The following is a 23,411-nucleotide window of genomic DNA, read 5'->3' as shown; positions in this document are numbered from 1 at the left end:
TAAAATAGAGTGAAGCATCTTTTAGCCTTTTAACATTTCTATACTTGTATCTAGTCTTTGAAATGCCCCAAATTTTCTTGTGCTGATATGGTTAAAGAAGCATTTCTTATTCATCTTGTAAAATGCATTTAGCCATGGTTGTGCCTAAAATGTAAAGTGATAACCAACTCTCGGGATTTAAGGGTAATTCTTTCATTCCTTATTGCTTTATGGTCAGAAGCTACACATGATAAAATTAAGAACAGGAAAGAGACTTAAATATCCATGACATGAAAAAATTACTCAAATCTGAAAAGAAAGTTACTTTCGGAAGCAAAGGTAAGTAATGTGACATTTACAGCATATAAACAAAAAGCGAACGATAAAGATGACTGCAGACTTCTAAAGAATGAACTAAGTATTTCACTGAAAGACAGATAGAGACATCCCGGAACAAAAATAATTTATTTTCCTCAGTGTTTACAAAGGAAGTGAGGCAGATGTCAGAAACCAAGATTAATTTTCCAAGGAGGAAGAAGAAATGCTAGGGGAAACCAGACTCACACCGAGAAAGAGCTGAAGAAATTAGACTCTGCAAAGGCTGCCAAGAACTCCAGGACCAGATGGGATGCAGCCTGCATTTCTAAAAGAAGGAGCAAATGAGATGGAAGAACCATTAGCAGATATATTTAGAAAGTGTGTGAGAACAGGGGAATTACTGATGGACTGAAGAGAGGGGAATGTAGCACCCATACCATACTCTTCATTATAAGCAGCAGCAACGACACTGGAACTGTGACGGTTTCCTATTGCATCGTACTATGCTAGCATTAACTGCTGCCATGGCAACACAATGCCACGGGAGCAGATGGGGAGTAGAAGGGTCTGTTAAAGGGTAATTAAGACGTGCTTGTTTAGGAAGGGGCAAGTGTTAAGCCCCAGCAGGCTTTGTCTGCTCTTCAGGAAAAGCTGCTTGTGGTCTTTTAAAATTTTGCCACTGGGGATAACTAATTAGCAGATGGATGCTCAACAGAGGAGTCTAGATTCTGACACGGGTGCCAGCTGGTGGCAGCTGGGCCCAGGAACAGGCAGCCTTTGTAGGAAGGGTAACAGAAATGCAGACAGACATACCCAGGCAAGAAAAGCTGTAAGAAGTGTTAAGCTGTGAAAGGGGACATAGAATGTTCATTCTAAATAGATGCTTCACTCTATGATACCTTTTCTCCCCCCTTTATAAAGAGTTCTTTCATTCATTTCCTCTGTTTTCATCTCAAGTGGTGTTTCTTTCTCTGCTAGTTCACAGCTTTACTAGGACATCCTCCATTTCTTTCCCTGTCAGGTACGTTCTAATAAAATCACAGTGGGGGTAGGTTAGTCTGTCAGTTGTTTACATATACTAAAGAAGAAAGAAAGGAATTGGCAGTCTTAGAAGAAAAAACAGTAATAGGTGAGATAGCGCACTGTTAAAAATCTACACGTTTAAGTTAATCTACATGCAAAAAGCAATTTGGGACATGAATGTGATCAGTTTACACACACACTGACTGCAGGCTTTGAAGACCATACTTTCCAGATCCCCTACCCAATGCAACAAGAGGCACTAATTCACAGCCTAAACCAGCAGTTCACGCACTGGGAAAACATCTCTCAGGGCAGGGGACACAGATGGAAATTCCAGCCAACCTCTGACTTCCCCACTTCATACACACATGCGTGCATACGTGTGCAAGCTAGTCTTTTTGGTAACTAAAAGTTGCACTACAGCACAACACTTTCACATAGGTAGTAGAGGGGAAGACTGGAGAAATGCAAGACCAACAGCTTAAATAAGAGGAAATGAGTCAGTAACAGAGTGTCCCAAAGTAATAAAGATTCAGAAAAGGTCCGTTCTAGAAAGAAAACAAAACAAACCTCTCAAAAGCCTTAGATTTAAGGCACAGACAATCTATCAAGAAGATTCAAATAGGAAAGCTGATAATATTTGACAGACTACTTTCTAGCCACCCAAAGTTACTCCTTGTCTAGGAGAAACTCCCCATTTACAATCCATGCACAGCATCAGAAAAGGCCTCAGAAGGACATAGAAAGGGCTAAAGCCAGAAACAGCACCCAGAGGTCTTCAACCTAAGAATAAAATTAAGCTTTACTGCACTATTACAATGTTTTGGGGGACAAAAATCTCTCCCTGCATTAAAGCAGAGTAAATAAAATACCGTATGCTATTAATTTTCACAAACTCATTAGCAATATCAAAGTTCAAGCTGGATTGTGCAAGTGTGGTTGATCAGATAACTTCTATTTTCTGCATAACTGCACAAACATCACGAGGGCACATTCCTGCATATGCACATCTAAAATTATATACATCTTTTACAAATATCTTTGAAATCTACTTTCTGAGAAGTGCTCCAGGAAAATCTCATCACTTGAATCTTCACAGAAAAACAAAACACAAAACCCAGCACAAGTACAGCCCAAACTAGTCAGTAAATATAGCATAGATAAATAAAATATTTATTTTTACCTAGTTATGTTATTCATCAACGTAACTTATGTAACAAAACCCCAAGAAATCCCCATTTATTTCTCATATAGCTGGTTATTTCTTAAAGTATTTGGAAATGAAAGTTTACACATAGGGCATAAAAACATCTTAAGGAAAAAGTAAACACTGTGGTTGTCCTGCTACTACTAAAACTTTAAGTGCTGCCAGAAGCTGAGAAAAGAAATAAATTTGAAAGATCCACAACCAACTTTTGTGGGAAAACTCAATCAGGATGGGCTAAGGACGCCTAAAGCAGTCCTGTTCAGTTGCAGTTGTTTCTATTCTCTCCTATGACTCTTTAGCTGCTCTTTTCACTAAAGTCTCCTGTCGAAGAACAGCATTCAGTAAATTAAAAATGTCCTCCTTGGAGCACCTGAACCCTTACCGACCCAAAGTCAATGTGAGAAGACACAAGAGATTCACAGCTTCTGCCGTGCATTTCACATAGTGTGCTGGAATGCAGCCAGAGAAGTAGCAAGTACTTGTATTCCTCTCAAGAACTCTCCTACAGACCCCTGGCACAGTTACTAGAACCAGGATCAGGATAGGAGAGGTACATACATCCTTGGAAGAAAGAAGGGAAAGGAGCTGGAATGAAAGAATGACAATTACTGGCTGATTAAAAGGCCCCAAAATCTGGTATTCACTAGCCCCGTTTGGTGGAAAAATCAGAGATTCCATTGTGTGATTTCTTATCGACATGCCTTTGGTTCACTAGCACTCCTCTCTGCTCATCTAGTCTGTTCTTTTCAACAGCTTGTGATCTTAGTCTCCCTCATGTTGCCAGACTCACATTTTAATTCCTTCTTCCTGTCCTAGTCCCCTGCCTTTCTCTTTACCTTGATTTTGAGTATTTTCCTTCCATGGCCCTAGAAAAGAGGTCATAGAAAAACACTCTGCTTTCAATTTCAAAGCCTGGGTTCACACTGCAGTCCACACCAGCTCTGAGCAAAATTTGCAGCTTTTTATCAGAAGAGCCACTTTGTGAGCCAGCGTTGGATTTGGTTTGCAAGTAGAAGCAATTACAGCTTTCCAAGTTTCTTTTTGAAAGCAAGAAATATTCAGCATTCAACCACATCCAGTTTATCAGAAACTTTGCAAAACTCTGGTACATGTAAGATGTAGTTGTTTTTACCCAGTGTTTTGTTAACCTTTAAACTAATGCTTCAGCCTCAAAGATGACTGTCTAATAGCAGGGTTCCTAATGAACATCTTGATCAATGAATTCAAAGACTACACATGCTGAAAGGATACTGCAGAGTGATCAAGGGATATGTTAAAGCAGAGTGATATTCTGCATCTCATCTCAACATCACACAAGTATCAAAGCCAACAATGACATACAAGGTGATGGATGTCTTTAGACTCTGCCATTCTCTCAGGGTGTGCTTTTTTTTTTTTACCTGTTTTTCTGTTACAGTCTCTATCCATTTATGGTAACATTGCCTCTCCACTACATAATGTATTTATTCCAGCTGCCAAACCCAAATCTCTGCTTGGGGGAGGGAGGAGGGCAAAGACTGTGGTTTTTGTAAATTCAAAAATTTGAATCAGATTTCTTCTGAAAGCAAGCTGTAATTTCTCTTACCAGAGTTCAAAAATACATGTCTCATCATGTAAGCTACTTTAGGACCTGAGGTTAAGTAGTATGGCCAGGAACATGTCAACATGCCACATCACTGAGAAGAATATGGGAAACTTACTTGTATATTATTTCTATACATTTTATGTATCATCTGTTTCCTGCAGTTTGGTTGTGTCAGCTATACTCAGCAATGATATCTAGTGATAGAAGATAATCAACGAGGAAACATTTGGAACAGTTTTACATATCCATGCATCTTGTGCGATAAGCGTATATGTGGTTGTATTTATTTAGAATTATTAGCAATTTCTAGGCATAGATACTTTTCTACTGATTTTTAGTGAAAAAAGAAACTGATTTAAGTCTGATATCAAATAGTTCAAGTTTTTCATGGGACTTCTTGAAAGAAAATCTCTCATTTTGCAACAAACCATGAAGCTGGCCCAAGATAAATATTTTCTAACAAATTCATTTCAGTATTTGACTGATTCTTACCACAGGTGCAAGTCTGAGACCTTGCACAGCAGTTCATCCTTGTGCCTGAAATGCAGGGTGAACTGCTGCTATTTAGGATGACTCCTCTTTTATTTTTCTTAAATGATGAAAATTCTATCTGCTTATCCAAAAAAAAAAAAAGAAAAAAAAAAGAAAAAAAAAAGCATGAAGTAATGGTTCATTTGAAGGGATAATGCACTGAAAACAGAGAGGCCCCTTTCATTTAAGCCAAAAGAAAGAAATCAGAAAACATCCTGAAAAACAAATGTACAGTTCAGGTTTTTCAGCCTTTATACCTAGGCTAGTTACTAAAAGTATATGCACAGATTTGCATGTTCACTGATGCATGGAACTGTATCTGGAATGCAGATTTCATGGGAAATGCTTTTAAATAGCTATTCTGAGTAATCAAGATCACTTATTAACAAGTATTGTGTTGTGTTCACTGACATTCACAGACATTAAGAAAATACACTTCTGTTCCTTGAAAAAAAATATTAAATCTATCAGTTTATTGTAAAAGCTTTCAGTTAGAAATGTAAAAATATTTTTCTGGGATCACCCAAATGCCAGATGGGAACAGAGAAGCTTTCCACTCAATTCAGAGGCTGAATTAATCTCCTTAGCACAAACAGATTTGCAATTACCATAGACTGTAACAGAAAAATAATCTCACTGCACAAAATTTTTGTGCAAGGTAATTCAACCTCTGGAGCTACCCAAGCTCTCATCAATTTTCAGACACTTCCATAAACCACAAGGAAACAAATTCCTATTTTAACACAGCATTTAACCTTAAGCAGTGGTGCTTACACAGCGAGCACTTAGTTTCCAAAAAAGGGAACTGTGAAAGATTTCCCCAAAGTGCTAAAACTTCTCTGAGATTTCACAATTAAAAATACGGAAAGCTTAATGAAGAAACACCTAAAATATATGGAAAATACTCTTCAAAATTAATGCATAAATTTAAAGATCTCCTTTGCCCAGGTGTCTCCTCTGGTAAATGTAAATACTGGTTTGATAACAGACGCTGATTCCTTGTATATATAAAATATTTTGGCCACATAAGCAACTGATAGCTAGGTGGTGACCAATAAAATTCAGATAAACTAACATAATCTGGCACATCCTTCAGATAATTAAACTATGCAAAGACACTTCAGCATGAGAGCTTCTATGTGTAATTACGTTTCTGCACATTAATATCACAGTAAAATTTCCTTAGTGCATACGTATTTGTGAATCTCCTATTGACTGTATAATACAAAACACCACTCGTTACTGTCCTGGAAATACACAACTATTCTAAGTTTTGGCTTTGGTTCCAACGTGTTAAACCATGCAAACACCCACTCATTTCCATACAATACTCCATAACACGTTTCTGGTAAGATACAGTTAAAAGTTCACGGTTGCTGAACTACTCTTTGTGTTTATTGCTTTCTCTTTTTGCCTGCAGAAAATAATAACTTTGCAAAGAAAAGACACTACATCTGTGAAAAAAAAATAAATGTATGAATACAGCAATGAGCAAACCAGAATCAGTAGTATGAGGGGCTGACCCTGGCCAGCAGCTAAGCAGCACACAGCCACTCACTGACTCACTCCCCCGTACAACAGGATGGGAAGAGAATCAGAGAGCAAAAAGTGAAAACACTTGTGGGTCAAGATAAAAATAGTTTAATAAGTGAAGGTAAGAGGAAGGAAAAAACCAAAGCAAGTAATGCAGAGTGGGAAAAAGAGAAAGCCTTTACACTGTGCAAGTACTGCTCAGCAATAGCCAAAACACTGGTGCGTTACCAGCCCCTGTTTTAGTCACAAATCCAAAACAAGCAGGAAATCAGCACATTAAAATATTATCAGAGTTTCACCAGTTTTCAGAATGTCACAGATGGTGTATGGTCTAATTTTATAAAACTGTATTCATGGCTTCAAATCATAAAGCTATCTTTCTTTTTGTTATTGCTGTTCGCAATGCCAGATTTTGTAACACATTGCAACAAAATAAATTACATGTATATTGTAATCGATTATACAATTGTTTATAATACTATAAATTAGGTTAAAAGGTAATTATTGACTTTATGTATTTTGCATATGTATTGTGTAAGCAGCTCCCAAGAAACTCACCTCATTACCATGTTGATGGTACTTTGTGCTATGAGGTTGTAAATTTATACACAATTAATTGCTTAATCAGAACAAATAGTCATCCTGCACACATGGGTGCCGACTGCTAAAAGGTATTTACAATTTAACAAGGAAAAACAGACATTATGTAGCCACTGCAAAGCTAGTAGCACTGGCTATTGCACAGCTTAACCACACACAGCGGCAAAAAACTCATCCATGTCCCCTATTCCCCCATCTGATTATCACACCACCACCAAGTGCCAATACAGAAATTCAGAACAAAACCAAGCAGGATCCAGCTCATGAGCACTAAGCTTACTCTTAGGAATAAATAATTTCCTAGAGCAAATTTTACGAAGGTGAACTGTTCTGACAGTATGAATGCTACCATTTACTATTTCTTCCCTTTTATATTTATTTCCTTGAATGATACAGACCACAACTGCCTATTTACGTTTCACTGGATGAATTGATATCTGAAAGCCTGGCTGAATTTACAATATGCAAATGTTCAGGAACCAGAGAAGCCAAGTCTCAATAGGCCTGAATAACATTTCTGATGCATGAATACTGTTTATTCCAATGATGTAAGCAGCAATTACAGTTGCTTATGAGTGAAAAGTCTTAGGTTTAGTTAGATTTCAGAATTGTACAAGCACTCAATTCAGAAGAATTATTTTAGTTTTAATGGTTTGTAACAGGTGAGCGGTAAAATGTGACACAAGCGAAAATGAAATAAGATTTGGGTACCCAACATACACTTTCATGATTCTTTTCCTGTCAGAACTTTTCCTTTTGAAGTATTTCTAATAAGTAATACTATTACAATTTTACTTAGTTTTATTTTATTTAGTTTGGAGCATTCCCAGGTACCAGGTAGAGAATTATTATTAACAAACCCCATTACACATTAGTTTCATGAATTTCCTTCACTTTGACCTCATTTGGGGCACATTCAGTTTGCCATCAGTCAGCTTTCTACATCATGTACAGTTCATCTGTTGGTAAAAACACCTATCAGTAAATCAATACAATCTGTCCTTTCTTTAATAACAACAAAAAGTGAATTATGGAAAGGGAAAGAAAGAAAAATAGTGTCAGAAGCTCTAACACTACTGCTTTAGTTCGTAACACAGAAAGCTATATCTGCAGTTCTAATTAGGCTTATTGTCATTAATACAGGTCTTTCCATTACATTCTTTTTTCTTGGGACTATCTTATGTTACAGATGTTACCTATGTTACAATGTTACATACATACACACACTTTTTTAAAAGGCAAAATTTACCTGCCAATGCATCCTTATTGACACAGTCATCTCACCTTTTCAGTACAATTGATTTGAATCTGATATTGCTTTGTGTTAATAGGTTAATTGAAACTCTATTAGCATGCATATACAAAGCATAAATTACTTTTCATTATTAAGCAACTACATGAATCTCACAACAGCATACATAATGTAGCTGAAAATTGTTTTGCAAATGAAGAACAGCTACGAATTGGAATATGCTTTTTTTTGCCATCCAGATAATTGGTTAAAAAGATTTCTCTGCAGTGCAATTTTAGACAAGTTAAATGCAAAGGTAAACGCAGATCAACAGTCTTTTTGTCTAGAATAACAGTGACAGATTAAGCACTCTTCTAAGTGTGGTATTAATTTTTTTTAATACATTAATAAACAAATTATTGAAAGTTATAACATATTTCATTAACATCTATTAATCCAAGCAATACTGCAGTATTAAGCGTATCTATTTGGCAACCTTGCTCTCTATTTTCAGCCATTGTTAATTTCACACTGTCAACTACAGTATGATTGTTGCCTTTCTTTAAACATGCACACTTATCAAAATGTTTATGATTCATTAGTTCTCACATTTAAATTACTAAACCATTTGCTATCACTTTAAAAAAAGAGAGAGAGAAATGTAACAATAGCAAGGAAGGGGCAGGAAATATCTGCATTCTTGTACACATAATGAATGTTACGGCTTTCCAGCACTTAAAAGTACAGATAAAAGAAAAATATTATTGTCACCTACATCATTTATGTAATACAACCTCAAAGGCCCCATATTTTTGTACTAAGTGTTTAGAAATATTAGGATACGTAACAGCACTGGAAAATCATCCCCAGAGGCTGTAAGGCTTCTACATAAAGGCAAAATCACTGGGAGTTACTTCCACAGAATCCTTTATAGTCACTCATCTAAAGCCACATTGATACTCACCACAAGTGAAAGGGGCCTCTTCCATGAAACAACGCCAATCAATCCTGACAACAGCACCTGTAATAAAGACAGCAGAGTCACCAAAAAGACATGAGGTTTACACCAGTGTCATCAAAAAAATCAGTAAGTATTAAGATGAAGCTTAGTACACAGTCATGATGTGTATTTCCAGAGCGTTGGAAACTAGCTGCTAAAAAGATAATGTTTTCATTTTATTCTCAATAAAAAAAATAAACAGAAGTATTACTAAAACAAATTTCAATCCTGGTGGCACATCCAATTAACTCTGATCAAACCACAATAGGTCTTCAAAGATCTCTCCAAGTCCCAAATGCTACCAGCACTAAAGGAGAATAAATGTTTAGGGTAGATTTTCTTGTGCTCTCTTGGCATCATCAAAAGTTAGCTCACAAAAAGGGAAGTAAAGATAGGACAAACACAAAATCAGCCAGGGTATCTGGCTAAATTAGCAAAAGGGGTTTTTTTGTTTCCTTCCACCCAGCCACCCAAATAACCACACTACTTGATCTTATATTTTAAAAAGTCCACATACATTCATTTTAAACCCATACTTAACATCCAGACACATTATACCCTCCACTACAAGCAAAAAGCTAGTGGAATTCAGACCTTCATACACATAAGCTGATTTTAGGTACGTCAAAATAACATGCAAGTTACAGTTGAGACACCATAAGCTTTACATACAATTAAAAATAGAGAGAGAAATTGGAGCAGCGGGGTGACAGATATTGACTCTGGGGTGGAAAAAAAAAGGTGGGGAGGAACCTTTTCATTAGAACATTTAATTAAAAAAATAGTAAACTAGAATACAAATAAAATACAGAGGAAAAAACGTATGACATTTATTTCATGAGTCTGCAGTGTCATTTTTTAACCTCAGTGTGCATAAAGTATTTGTCTAACAGTAACTCGTATACTTAGCTAGCCTGATACAATCGTTATGAAATCCTTCTATGATTGCTTAGAATAAGCTCTAATATCATTATTGCTCTCTACAGACCTTTGATATTCAAAAGGGTGGAAGCCCAGAAGTTAATGAGTAACCTTTTCCATGAAATAATATTCAAGGCTGGTTGACATTCAAATGCCAGAAAGTCACCATTCCTACTATTTCATGCTTTACTAATAATCTTTTATGTATAATAGTAGACCATAATAATTAAAAATGCATCTGTACCTAGCCACTACAGAACCAATGTACACTGTACTGGGAAACAGGCTGGAAACAGTCTGTCTACTGATGCTTCTTGGTGTGAACATGGGAGAAAGAATTCTTGGTTATACAGAGAAGTTGGGTTGCTGAGTACCCAGTTGAAGCTTTCACTATGTCTGGTCTGTGGACATTCGTACTGTGAGAACGTTTCAAACATGCTTCACAACCTCAAGATATCCACAGCTGCTGCAGCTGTTGAAAATACTATTCAGGAAGACAACATGTTGGAAAGTGCACCTTTTGATATTTTCTTTAGCAGCTATGCCATTAAAAAACCTCAGATGGCGTTTCGTAGTAAAACCTCAATGTTAGTTTTTAAGCCAAGTACAAATGCAACAGATGAGAAGACATAAACGCACTGTAAAAAGTGAACCAAAAGCAGGTTATGGATACCAAAGACTATACAGACAATCCCTACATGCAAATATGCATAGTTTGTATTCTACAGCATTTCCTACAGCGTAAAAGCTACATACTTCTGAATGCTGGCCAAGCCAGGCAAAAGCTGAGAATTCCATTTTTGCAGTTAATTAAATTTGCTCACACAGCTGCATTAGCTTATTATTGCTGTACGATAACTGTCTCTGGGCTGATAGTCCTGTAATGTGAAACTGCACTCAAGAAGGTAAAATGACAGGGTTAGCAGGTTTGACTGCAGGCTAGACAGCAACATGCTCTCAATTAAATAAATGGGATGGCTGAAATTGTGAAGTTATTAAAGAAAACCCTTTAGGAAATATAAGAAATTGCCTTCCAAAACAGAGGATGTATTGATACATAAAATACTCATACATAAGTCAGTATTTCTCAGTCACGAAGTCATATGTTCAGAGTCAAGCTACTCCAGTGCACTACCTATGAGTAGCAAATCCTTACTTCAATTTACTTTCATTTACCTCCCTGCTAAAACTCTCCCTCTCCTGTTTGACGTGTCTGTGGCACTGAATCCCTGCAGATGGAGGAAAGGAGGTGATCCTTTTTGTTCAGCTGAACTACAACTGTGTTTGACCTTTACAGAGGCCTTGCAAGATGAAAGACATACGTGTGGTTTTGTTTGGACAAGGAGAGCTCGGTGGCTCTCACCCTCCTGGCTCACCATGCAAAAGGTCAAGCACAGTCAGGCCAGTTGATAAACTCTCAATATGCACTGACAATAGACACTAAAACTCTGTTTTCCACCTGTGTCTTCACTATTGTCATTATAAGAGTTCACCTCAACAATGCTGTAATGTAATTTTCCAAGCCTCATTAGTCCCCAATATCACTGTGGTTACCCAAAAGCTTATTCTGCTTTGGGCTGTAGTTACTTCCAATGCCAAGTGCCTTCAACACTTTAGATCACAGTACACGCTACTATACACTTAGGAAAAAAGCACACAGAGAACATCATATACCAACATTTGTTAGAATACACCACATGACTCTCTCAAAATAGAAATTTAAAGAAGATTTCTCTTGGTCTTGCAGAAAACCAGAAATTTAATAATAAAAACCCAAACAAACTACCCTTAGTAATTTGTTTTCTCTTCAGTTTTTACTTCTTATAATTACAATGCCAATACTGAATAAAGTAAACAGAACCACACTTGATTTATATGCAAAACCAGGAATTATTTGAAAAGTAGTATGTAACTTACAGGCCCAAAAGATCTTACCAATAATCACTCAGAATATCCAATGCTTCCTTCAGTGGAAGCAGTAAATAAAACACACACTTGGTTTCACAAGGTTAAGGACCAGGAAATATAGGCACAAGATAAGTGAGTTATTCTCACACCAGTAATTAAAAAACCATCATTTCATAGATTCATAGATTCATAGATTCATAGATTGGTCCAGGCCGGAAGGGACCTCCAAAGGTCATCTAGTCCGACCTCCCCACAGTCAGCAGGGACACCCCCAACTAGACCAGGTTGCCCAGGGCCTCGTCGAGCATCACCTTGAATATCTCAAGGGAAGGGGCCTCAACCACCTCCCTGGGCAACCTGTTCCAGTGTTCCACCACCCTCATGGTAAAGAACTTTTTCCTAATATCCAATCTAAATCTCCCCTTCTCCAGCTTAAAACCATTGCCCCTCATCCTGTCACTGCAGGCCTTTGTAAACAGACCCTCCCCAGCCTTCCTGTAGGCCCCCCTCAGGTACTGGAAGGCCGCTATGAGGTCTCCCCGGAGCCTCCTTTTCTCCAAGCTGAACAACCCCAGCTGCCTCAGTCTGTCCTCATAGGAGAGGTGCTCCAGCCCCCTGATCATTTTGGTGGCCCTCCTCTGGACCCGCTCCATCAGGTCCATGTCCTTTCTATATTGAGGGCTCCAGACCTGCACACAGTACTCCAGGTGAGGTCTCACCAGAGCTAAGTGGCAGAATCACCTCTCTGGATCTGCTGGCAACACTTCTTTTGATGCAGCCCAGGATGTGATTGGCCTTTTGGGCTGCGAGAGCACATTGCCTGCTCATGTCCAGCTTCTCGTCAATCAGCACCCCCAAGTCCCTTTCCTCAGGGCTGCTTTCTAATACCTCATCCCCCAGTCTGTATTTATACTGAGGATTGTTTCTTCCCAGGTGCAGAATCCTGCACTTGCTTTTGTTGAACCTCATGAGGTTCATCTGGGCCCACCTCTCCAGCCTGTCCAGATCCCCCTGAATGACATCCCGTCCCTCCGGTGTATCGACAACACCACACAGCTTGGTGTCATCTGCAAACTTGCTGATGGTGCTCTCAATCCCTCTGTCTATGTCTTTGATAAAAATGTTAAACAGTACTGGTCCCAGCACGGACCCTTGAGGGACACCACTAGTCACTGCTCTCCATCTGGACTTCAAGCCATTGAGTACCACCCTCTGGGTGCGACCATTCAGCCAATTCCTTATCCACCGAACCGTCCACCCATCAAATCCGTATCCCTCCAATTTGGCAAGTAGAATGTTGTGAGGAACTGTGTCAAAGGCCTTACAGAAGTCCAGATAGATTACATCCATAGGTCGCCCCTTGTCTACTGACCTAGTCACTTCATCATAGAAGGCCACTAGGTTAGTCAGGCAGGACTTGCCCCTAGTAAAGCCATGTTGGCTGTCCTGAATCATCCCCCTGTCCTCCATGTGCCCAAGCATGGCATCCAGAAGGATCTGTTCCATGATCTTCCCAGGCACAGAGGTGAGGCTGACAGGTCGGTAGTTCCCAGGGTCCTCCTTTCTTCCCTTTTTAAAAATGGGTGTGATGTTTCCTTTCTTCCAGTCTGCAGGGACTTCACCTGACTGCCATGACTTTTCAAATATCATGGAAAGTGGTTTTGCAACTTCATCAGCCAGTTCCTTCAGGACTCTGGGATGGATTTCATCAGGTCCCATGGACTTGTATGTCTTTAGATTCCTTAGGTGATCACGTACCATGCCAAATACCAAGGGCTCAAGACTGCAATCTTATAATGTTTTTCAAACATCACTACATCATATGTGTGCTGTGCACAGGTTTTTTCTTTCTTAAATAAAAAGTAAATTGGAGTTTGACGATTTTAATGATTTGCCTACTTAACTTTGGCAACATGGTTTGATTTCAGAGCCTGCATAGCACACTTATCTAATATCTTGGACCTAACTTCTATCTGCTGAAATGCAGTGAACCCCTTCACGTAATAATACAAATAAATCAAAGCTACTAAAAATGCATTCCAAAAACGTAGATTTGCCAGCTTCCTTAAGCAGAATTCCTACAGATATATGTACCTGACGACTATAATAGTGCCGATTCATAGAGCAAAAAATAAAGAGAATACATCAGTGTCGACTTCTGCAGCATTAGAAATGCAGTAACATTAAGTATGAACACCTTTCAACATGCATATGAAAACTCCATTATCATTAATACAAGCTGTGCTCACGCATGAAAAAGATGCAATCACTTTAATAGGCACATACTGAAGCAGGACAAAAACAGAAGGTAAAATTACTTTCCAGTACAGGGACTGCAAACAACGGATTTTTCAAAAAGCCCTTGATGGTGTCTTTTCCAGCACTTCCAACTCCCCACATTCAGGTAAGTCTCTGGAAATTTACAGGGTTCTGATTTTGAAAATGGTACAGATCAGAAGATGTAGTCTCTCGATATAGCTTAAACCATCTGCTTTCCCAGTCTTCATTTCCAAAATGGTTATTGTATGTAATATTCTCTCTAGTACGCTTACTTTAAACTTCTTTTCTGAACTATGTAAAATGTATTTTTATATAAATATTAATTTAATTAAAACTACACTGAATATAGTGAAACGCTATCAATGTAAAGACATTTATAGAAATGTAAAATTACTGAAGTTTAAGTGACCTCATTAAATTCAACAAGGCCAAGTGCAAGGTACTGCAGGTGGGTTGGGGCAATCCCAAGCACAAATACACGCACAGGTTGCCCAGAGAAGCTGTGAATGCACCATCCTTGGAAGTGTTCAAGGCCAGGTTGGATGGGGCTTTGAGCAACCTGGTCTAGTGGGAAGTGTCCCTGGCCATGGCAGCGGGGTTGGAACTAGATGATCTCTAAGGTCCTTTCTAACCCAAACCATTCTCTGATTCTAAGGATGAATTTCTTTAATGGAACAAATTATCTCTTTTTTTCTCAGTACAACTTGGGATGTTACAATGCTTTTCTAGTCTAATATAGAACATATGAGCTACAGGAAAATCCAAGTTTTATTGTCTGTTCTTATTCCTACTTTCTTGTTCAGGCTGATACACCATATGTCGAGTCATCCGCTCCTTTTCTGCAAATTTAAGGTTTCCTCACTCTTTCAGCTTTTCACACAAATTCTCCAGTCAATGGATTCAATTACCATTAAAATAAGCATACCAGTTCCCATTAATTGCAGAAACTCCTTCTTAGCCTTCTTCTAACTTACTAAATTAATGCAAATAGTGGCTGTCCTTAATTCCTGTATTATCTGAATAAACAGAATCCATTGCATAGCACATCCTATGTACTGGCATTTCATTCCAATGAAAACATATACCAGAACACATATGATGTCAATTCAAACATGTGACAATTCAAATATATTGAAATAAACTAATTTTAGAAAAAAGAACTATTACAACATACAATTTAGAGAGCTTAATTGTACTCCATGTAAACACATGGAGTATTCCTGTGCAGGGTGGGGAGGGAAGCCAATCCCAACTGTATAAAAGAGCTCTAGTAACAACTGAAATTAAAAATAAAATGGAATCTCATCTCTTCAAATCATCTGTAACATATTAAGAGGCTAGGTATAATTGATAAAGCAACATCAATCCCTTTACTTTGCAATATAATGCATACTCTCATATCACTAGCAAATGCAAGTTATTCCAAGTGCCTTAGAAAAGACAAGGTAGCAATATACCGAAGTAAATAAAGGCACAACTACACAAGTAGGGCTTAAATGAGTTTCCAGAGTCACAAGGGTCCCATTAAGGGATAGAGAAAATACAACAGCTGAGACAACTACTGAAACCCCATCTGTTCAGACAAGCAGAAAGAAAGGAATCAAGGACTCTTAAAACTCTCCTCCTTCTTTGGACTATGAAATATCATAGTGGCTGAGCACAGTGCTCAGATAACCCAGCCCGCCATGAAAGGCATATATACCTGCCCTTTGGTGCCAGGTAAGACCATTCCTCCTCTGCACTGAGGAAATTCAAGGCTCACTTACATAGAAGAAACAGTAGAGGACAGTATATTCCTGAAACTCTTACCTACTGGTATGGCTTTTTTGAGAAAACAGCTCTCCTTTGACACTGAAGTCTTAAGTGAACACCTGGCAGATACAGGTGCCCAGCAAGCGGTTCTTTGGAACCTCAGAGGGCAAATAACTTTGTGTACACAAGTATCCACCGCATTCATCTTAGCTCTACTTAAACACTATCCACGCAGTCAAAATGAATGGAGCAGACCACACTCACACTGCTACCTGACTACGAATGACCAGATTTCAAGACTTGAGACTAGAAGCAACAAAGAAACTGAAGAGATGGCAGCAGTCTTTGGAACCATGGTATGCAACAGCTACAGCATCCCACAGTGATCAAGTAGTGTTATTGAACACTACCAGTTATAAGGGCTTTATGGAGTGAGATCAGTTTCAGATAAAGTCAATTTCAAGTGGTTTACCTGCAGGTAAGTTATATGGCACCATTTGCTGCATACTAAAATCAAAAGAAAGTGAGGGAAGATGCATAATACTCATTACTCAGGTCTTAAAATTTTTACTTTGTTGTTAATCAAATAGCCATAAACCAGAAGGTCCAAGGACAACCAAAGATGTGCAAGGGTTCTAGACACCAGCTGTCATGGCTCAAAGCCAAGACTGAAAGATATACTGCCTTCCCAGTGAAATTCCAGCTTTTGGAAAGCATTGTGATTTTGACATCTAATGTTATTTTAAATTCAGGGCAGACTGCTGGTTGGTTCTTTTGGTTGGTTTTTGTTTTTGTTTGTCTGTGGGTTTTTTTTAATGCCCTTTGAATTCTTATTTCTGAAGATATTTTGGACTTCCAATACCTTATTTCAGAATTACTTAATTATTTTTGTACCTACGTATTATATACCACTTGTTGGTATTTCAAAGTATCTACAGCCCATGGAGGTGAAAGTTAGTGCCTACAAGATAGCCACAATCTCTCTTGTATCAGACACCTCTTGTCTGAAAAGAGAAGGATGGCAGTCAGCCATAACAAGTCAACTTATAACAGCAAAGCACGTGCAAGAGATGTATTACAAATCTCAATTTGACTGCATCACAACTGAAGCTAACAGACGTCAGCACCTTAACTAAATCTTTCAGCCTCACACAATAAACTGGGCCCTTGAGGTATGAGCTAATTTTGTAATCTCTTTGGAACCACAAGACCGAGGTTTGTCCGTGGACCAGTTCATCTCAACTGGCTTGTTTCACACTGCGTAGCATTTGACCATGGTTTCCCTTGGACTCCACGTTTCCCATGCAATCCAGCAACATAGTATTTTTGGTGTGATTTCAGTTCAAAGTGCTCATAAAAAAAAAGCTTTACTCAAAAACACTAAAGACATAATCAGTAAAATTTTTTAAAACACTAAGCCAAAATTGTGTGTAGTATTGCACTGGTTAGAAATAAAAAGTTTGGGGTAATCTAATTATGTTTCTAACAATATAAATATCCATACATAATTTTGTAAGAAGACTTAATGAATCTTTTAAAATGAAAGGCCAGAAAATTATTTTGAGAAGCATGATATGAAAAATTAACATGATTATATACAAGAACTTTGGCAACACTGAATAAAAAACAGAAGAGAAATTTCAATTATACATTATATGACTGGGATTGCCAATAGACTTAGGATCATAGATCAGCAAAATTTATATGGCCATAAGAGCTAAATTTACATGTTTACAGATGTGTATGTATATACTTTCAAAAACGTATGTTGTGAATGTATCTAGCTAACCTAGAAGCCAAACAGCCTATCGGCACACGTACTCCAGGACCTACCAACACCATCATTGTCCCCATGGGTAACTTCCCACCACCCCAGACCCAGTCTGAAATTCTCATTCCAATTTACAGCCATTGTCTTTTGTCCCTTGATGTGCTGCTCTAAAGCGTCTGGTATTAAGGAGAATGTTAAATTGGCACAATTACAAAAAAAATCTTCAATTTTCATCTCAATCTAAATTAAAAAAGTAGGCTGCAAAAATACTACTTGTCATGCTTTTTTAAGAAAGGCTTTTTTGATATTTTGTAACAGCAGATTTGTCAAACTGGTATGCAGAATAGTAAGAGAATAATAGAATGGTAACAAAATGGATGGCAAAGGAATACTTTTACAAATGAGCAAAAATGTATATAGCTGTCAGTCACCTTTAATTATTCTTAATAACAGGAGCTGATGCAGTCAAGAAACCATAAATCACTCCTTTTCACAATTTCAGGACTCGCAGCTTTCTGGAACTCAGTTTTCCTTTTCTCCCAACACATTAAGGAGATCAACTGTCAGTACCATAACTCTTCAGCAAGTTCAAGGGTATGTTTACATTTCGATTATGTATTTAATCTGCTATACTCAAAGTAGAATAAACAAAAACCATTTTATGTTGCTGTGAGTTTCTATATTGTTCTTTTCTAACAATTTTCTAATGCATGCTAGAATTTTTCTATTTCCTGTTTACAGCATCAGTCCCAGTACCAATCCTGAGGAATGCCACTAGCCACATGCTCACCAATTGGGCATGGAGCTGTTGACCACAACTCTTTGAGCGCAGCCATCCAGCCAATTCCTTATCCACCGAGTGATTGATTCATCAAATCCATGTCTCTCCATTTTAGAGACAAGGATGTCATGTGGGACGGTGTCAAATACTTTGCACAAGTCCAAGCAGATGACATCAGTTGCTCTCCCCTTATCCATCAACATAGTAGCCCTGTCATCGAAGGCCACCAAATTTGCCAGGTACAATTTGCCCTTAGTGAAGCCATCCTGGCTGTTACCGATCATATCTTTATTTTCCATGTACCTTAGCAGAGTTTCCAGAAGGATCTGCTCCATGATCCTTGCTGGGCAGAGGTGAGACTGACCGGCCTGTAGTTCCCCAGGTCTTCCTTTTTTCCCTTTTTAAAAATGGGGGTTATGTTTCCCCTTTTCCAGTCAGTGGGGAACTTCACCAGACTACCACGACTTCTCAAATATCATGGATAGCAGCTTAGCAACTATCCCCAACTATCTTTGGGTCTAGGTGTATCTCACACAGAGATTAAATCAACAGCTGAAATATCTTCAAGAGTGACATTTCTGTGAAATCTACACTAGCCCTTGTAGATAGATAGATGTAGGTAGATAATTATTTAAAAAAATATGAGTATTAAATATTGCGGGAGTAATGTCACAAGTATCACATACTCGGAGACTACAAAAGTGTGACACATTAGTACCAGAGTACGAAATCTTCTTATAATAATACTCCCTGCAGCATCTGCAATCCATTAGTGCCAAATGCTGGTAAATTAAACAAAAGCTGTAAGAAAAAGAACTGTGACTACTTAGGAAATTAGCTAAAAGGGGACTGGAATAATCTACCGATAGTATTACTCTCCACCCCAATTCCAATTCCTGGAAAAATAGTGAGGATTAAAATCTCTTGGGGTGGGGATGGTGGGAATGTATTAAACAAGTATCAGAAGAAAAAACCCACAATTTTAATATATTTCTATATGCATACAGACATACAAAAACTGCATGGGGAAGTACAGAACCAGGGCATGATTTTGGAATGGTCTTTCAAAAAGGTCATCCTAAATGGTAAGTGCTGATAAAAATCATACTATTCCACCACATTCAAAATATTGCAAAAATCAGTCTTGGCTAAAGAATTTTTAAAACAGTTAAAGTAGCTATTTATTTGTAGATACGCAAACTGACTCTTCAACATGCAGTTATCACTAGAATTCAGGGGCCATTCTCTTGTTTAAAGACTACATTGCTATGAACACAATGAACACAAGTACCACCAGACTGCGTAACTACAAGCAAAAGATCTGTACACTGCAAGATAAATACAAACAAGTCAACAGCAACCAAAAAAGCAACAACTTAGGCACAGTTTTGAGCTATTTTCTAAAAGGACTCAGTATGTTCCAGACTAACAAACACTGCATCATGGCTTAGTCTCTCTCATTTACCCACTGTGAACCTAAAACTAATCTAATTCTAATTGCCATGGAAACAGGAACAGAGAAACAAAATCCCTTGGTGCCCCACAAGAACAGGACAGTTAAATTACCTATACATTGACACTACTAGCAGAATGTATTAACAATACACAATTTTGATCTCATTTTAAGCTCTAGGGTGATTTTTTTTTTCATTTTGTCTTTGTTCTCCTATGAAATATTCTCCATATGCACCAGAAATCTGTTTATTTCACAACTGTAGTTTCTTCACAGAAGTGACCAACAATTATTACAAAATTACAGTACACACTTTAAATATTTTTGTAGAAAAAGGATTAATCCAAAAAGTTATTTCTTCCTTTGACATCCAGAGAAAAAAAAGGGCTGATGGAGGACATACACATCAGAACAATACATTTTCCAATTATAAACAAAAATGATATATTCTGTATTTGTTACTCTCCCAAGTGGTTCAGATCTGTTATGTTCAACTTCACTACAATATGCAAACTGCATTAAAAGCAATGGAAAGGGATTTAGATAAGATATTAAGTACAGAGCTGATATGTCAGTGCCTCACAGTACAGTCTTAATTCTAATCTGGTTTTTATTAAACACATTCACAGAACACACTATTATATTATTTTATACATCCCCCAATGTAATCCATGAGTATTAATAAGGCACACAGCCATTAGCATAAGAGTATTTAAACAGAAAGGAAACTAAGCAGTTGGCAACGCATCCTCCATGCTTTCAAATTTATTGTATCATTTATGATTAAACTTGAAATAAACAGATGACTGAAGACCTAGCTCAACACATGCCATTTCATAGGTGAATTGCTTTAACTCACAGTAAGATCTATCAAGATAGAATTCTAAGAGATCACTTCAGAAGCTTGTGTGGCAATTTCTGTTTTGGACAATCCTCTAAAATTAAAACGAGGCTCCCCACAGAACCTGAGCAGCTTCCCGCCTCTGGAATGACCTATGAATGAATCGAAAGAACACTACTACTTTTCAGTAACACAACCAGCAACACTACTGCATAACCAACCACTGGATGTTTCATAATTTTGAAACTGAAAGCTAAAACAACAATTGAAAGTTAATTATTTTTAAAATAATTGACCAAAGAAATTTGCTGCCCATACATGCTATTCAACATCTCTGCAATAGTTCAGCTCAACTCCGGATAGCATATTGATCCTTCGAAGCAGTAAGGTCTTACAGAGGCAGCAGTCAAAAGCTTAATTAAAATGCAGTGAACCAAAGAAATCAGTGAAATTACAAGCAGTTTGTCCAATATGATAGATCTGTATAGAGGTATTGTACACACAAGTGTTCAAGTTTTCTCACCTGAAGATCTATTTTCTTGGTCTTTATGTGCAGGCCATATGATAGATTACAAAGACAATTTCTATGAGGGAAAAAACATTCAAGCCTAAAAGTATACTGAATTTCCTTTCCAAAAATACTGGTATATTTTAAATTCTTTGCAATTCCATTATCATTAAATTTCTTCAAGGGCTGAGAATGTGACAACTCTATCTTAACTCCAGTAACAAAAGATTCCATGATTTTTCCATTCCAAAGGCAAAGATATTATCCAGCTATGAGGACTCACTTCCAGAATGTTCATTTTATGTTTCAGTTAAAAAAAATGATGATATCCATCATGTTGCTGTGACAAAGAAAAATATTCTGATAAATTTCTTTAGACATTTCCTAATCTGTTTTCACACCAATCTTAACTTGTATCATTGACTTAGTACAGAACATTATTCTAGAAACGTTGTTCTCCAGTAGCGTTAGGAAATCACTAATTAAGATTTTTGCTTCTGGGCTCTTCCAATAATTGTAAGTATTAAGACTGAGATTGCTTTAGATAAGTGAAATGAGACGATGGCTCTTTCAATTACTGACACAATTTCTCAAGGGATGAAAGTTGAGGTGCATTGTAAAGTGATCTAAACACCAGGAATAAGAGTATTTTCTTTGCCTCAAAATCATAGGACCTTCCAAATGCAGATAAAACGCAGTGTTTCTGCATATTGCTAGTACACAGTAAGCTCCTGTCCTCCGGTTCCATAGATCATTTGGAGCTATATTCCTAACTGCCCTGCCACAAGGACACACTGGAGGAAGGTTAATCACAAAGTAATAAACCTCACACTCTAATAAGCATGATTAGGGATTCGCCTCAGGACCATGCTATCAGATAAATGAAAAAGTTAAGGATGCACAGACTGAGGCTAGAGGTAGAAAGGGACAGAGCAAATATTACATGGTCATAACAAATCTACATTACCTCCATCCTTAGCCTACTGACTTTTTTCACACTCTTGGTGAAAGCCGTCTACATGACTGCATTTATCAGCTTTTCTAAAACACCCTTCCCAGGCATCTATAACCATGATGGACTGTTAGTCACCATGTCCAAAAAGGTCCTTAAGAGAGAAAGGACAAATGCATTAGTACAAGCACAGGTTTAATACCAAGATGGACAGATTCCTTCTAAACAGCCTGATAATCCAAGGGTTCTAAAGACTAATTTCATGCCTCTGACATCATGTGTCTACCTGGTAATTTTAATTTTCCTCAAAAGATCCCACTATTCTAGAAAGCAAATTCAAGGTAATTTATTACTATTAATTAGCAGAATGAGTATACCTGAAGCTTACCGTGTTTCCTCTTGCTTGGACTTAAAATTTATGCTCTTAGAAAAACAATTTAGTATAACTAATACTTAATGAAATTACATATTAAGAGTAAGAAGTCTTCTTGAATATCAGAAACTCAACTAATGCACTTCGAGGTTAAGCTGTTAAACAAAACACAGTAAGGTAAGAAAAGTTTTAAATGGCAGGTAGCAAGGACAGTAAGACTCATTCCAAGGACTTTGCTCCAAAATCATCACGTTTATGTGATACAGCTTCTTCCCTGACAGGGTAATACAGAATCAATTGTGACTTAATAAGATTTAAAGATACAAATGCACGTACGTTCCCTGAAGCCAGGTAAAAAACTTTTTTTTTTAATTTATTTTAATATTACCAACCTCCTTGCATTTTACTAGCTTCAACTAGTACAAACCACCAATTATCTCCCACCTTCAAAAGAATTCTGTCCCATGTCAAAAAAATTGATACAATAATTTCATTTTTGTGACTCTGGAGCTACAGTGCAGTAACTCTACCTGGAGACCTAAAGTAATACATTCCCTTTTAGAAATTATGGATTCTGTTATAAATGGTTACATTTTCTAAGGATAAATTCAAAGCTCACAGAACATGTCAAACCAACTGTTTTAGAGCCTGATGCTCATTATTTACTAACAGTGCAGGCAGTAGCTCTCCAGCTCTCACCTTGCTGTCCCGCTTAATGCCTCTCAACTGCCATCTGAAGAGAGAAATTAAAATCATACACGCACCTATCTCTTGGCTTCACTGCTGAGATGTTTCTCATTCATGTCAATTGTTACATTGCCTTTTTTAAAAAAAAAAAATTTAAAAAATGGGTGGACACGTGCT

At 37.6% G+C, this 23,411-nt stretch overlaps 1 protein-coding gene across 1 annotated transcript in view; it reads right to left on the bottom strand.

Moving 5' to 3' along the window:
- ENTREP2 (endosomal transmembrane epsin interactor 2) overlaps positions 1 to 23,411 on the bottom strand; it is a 146,171-nt gene that overhangs the window by 74,872 nt on the left and 47,888 nt on the right. Inside the window, exon 2 of the mRNA XM_074155411.1 lies at positions 8,972 to 9,028. Coding sequence (XP_074011512.1) covers positions 8,972 to 9,028 — 57 coding nt within the window. The remainder of the gene's footprint in view (positions 1 to 8,971; positions 9,029 to 23,411) is intronic.

The sequence above is a fragment of the Numenius arquata genome, chromosome 11, assembly GCF_964106895.1.
Source record: "Numenius arquata chromosome 11, bNumArq3.hap1.1, whole genome shotgun sequence".
Classification (NCBI taxonomy): domain Eukaryota; kingdom Metazoa; phylum Chordata; class Aves; order Charadriiformes; family Scolopacidae; genus Numenius; species Numenius arquata.
Note: the sequence above shows the minus strand (reverse complement) of the source record. Positions and strands in the feature narration are given on the sequence as shown.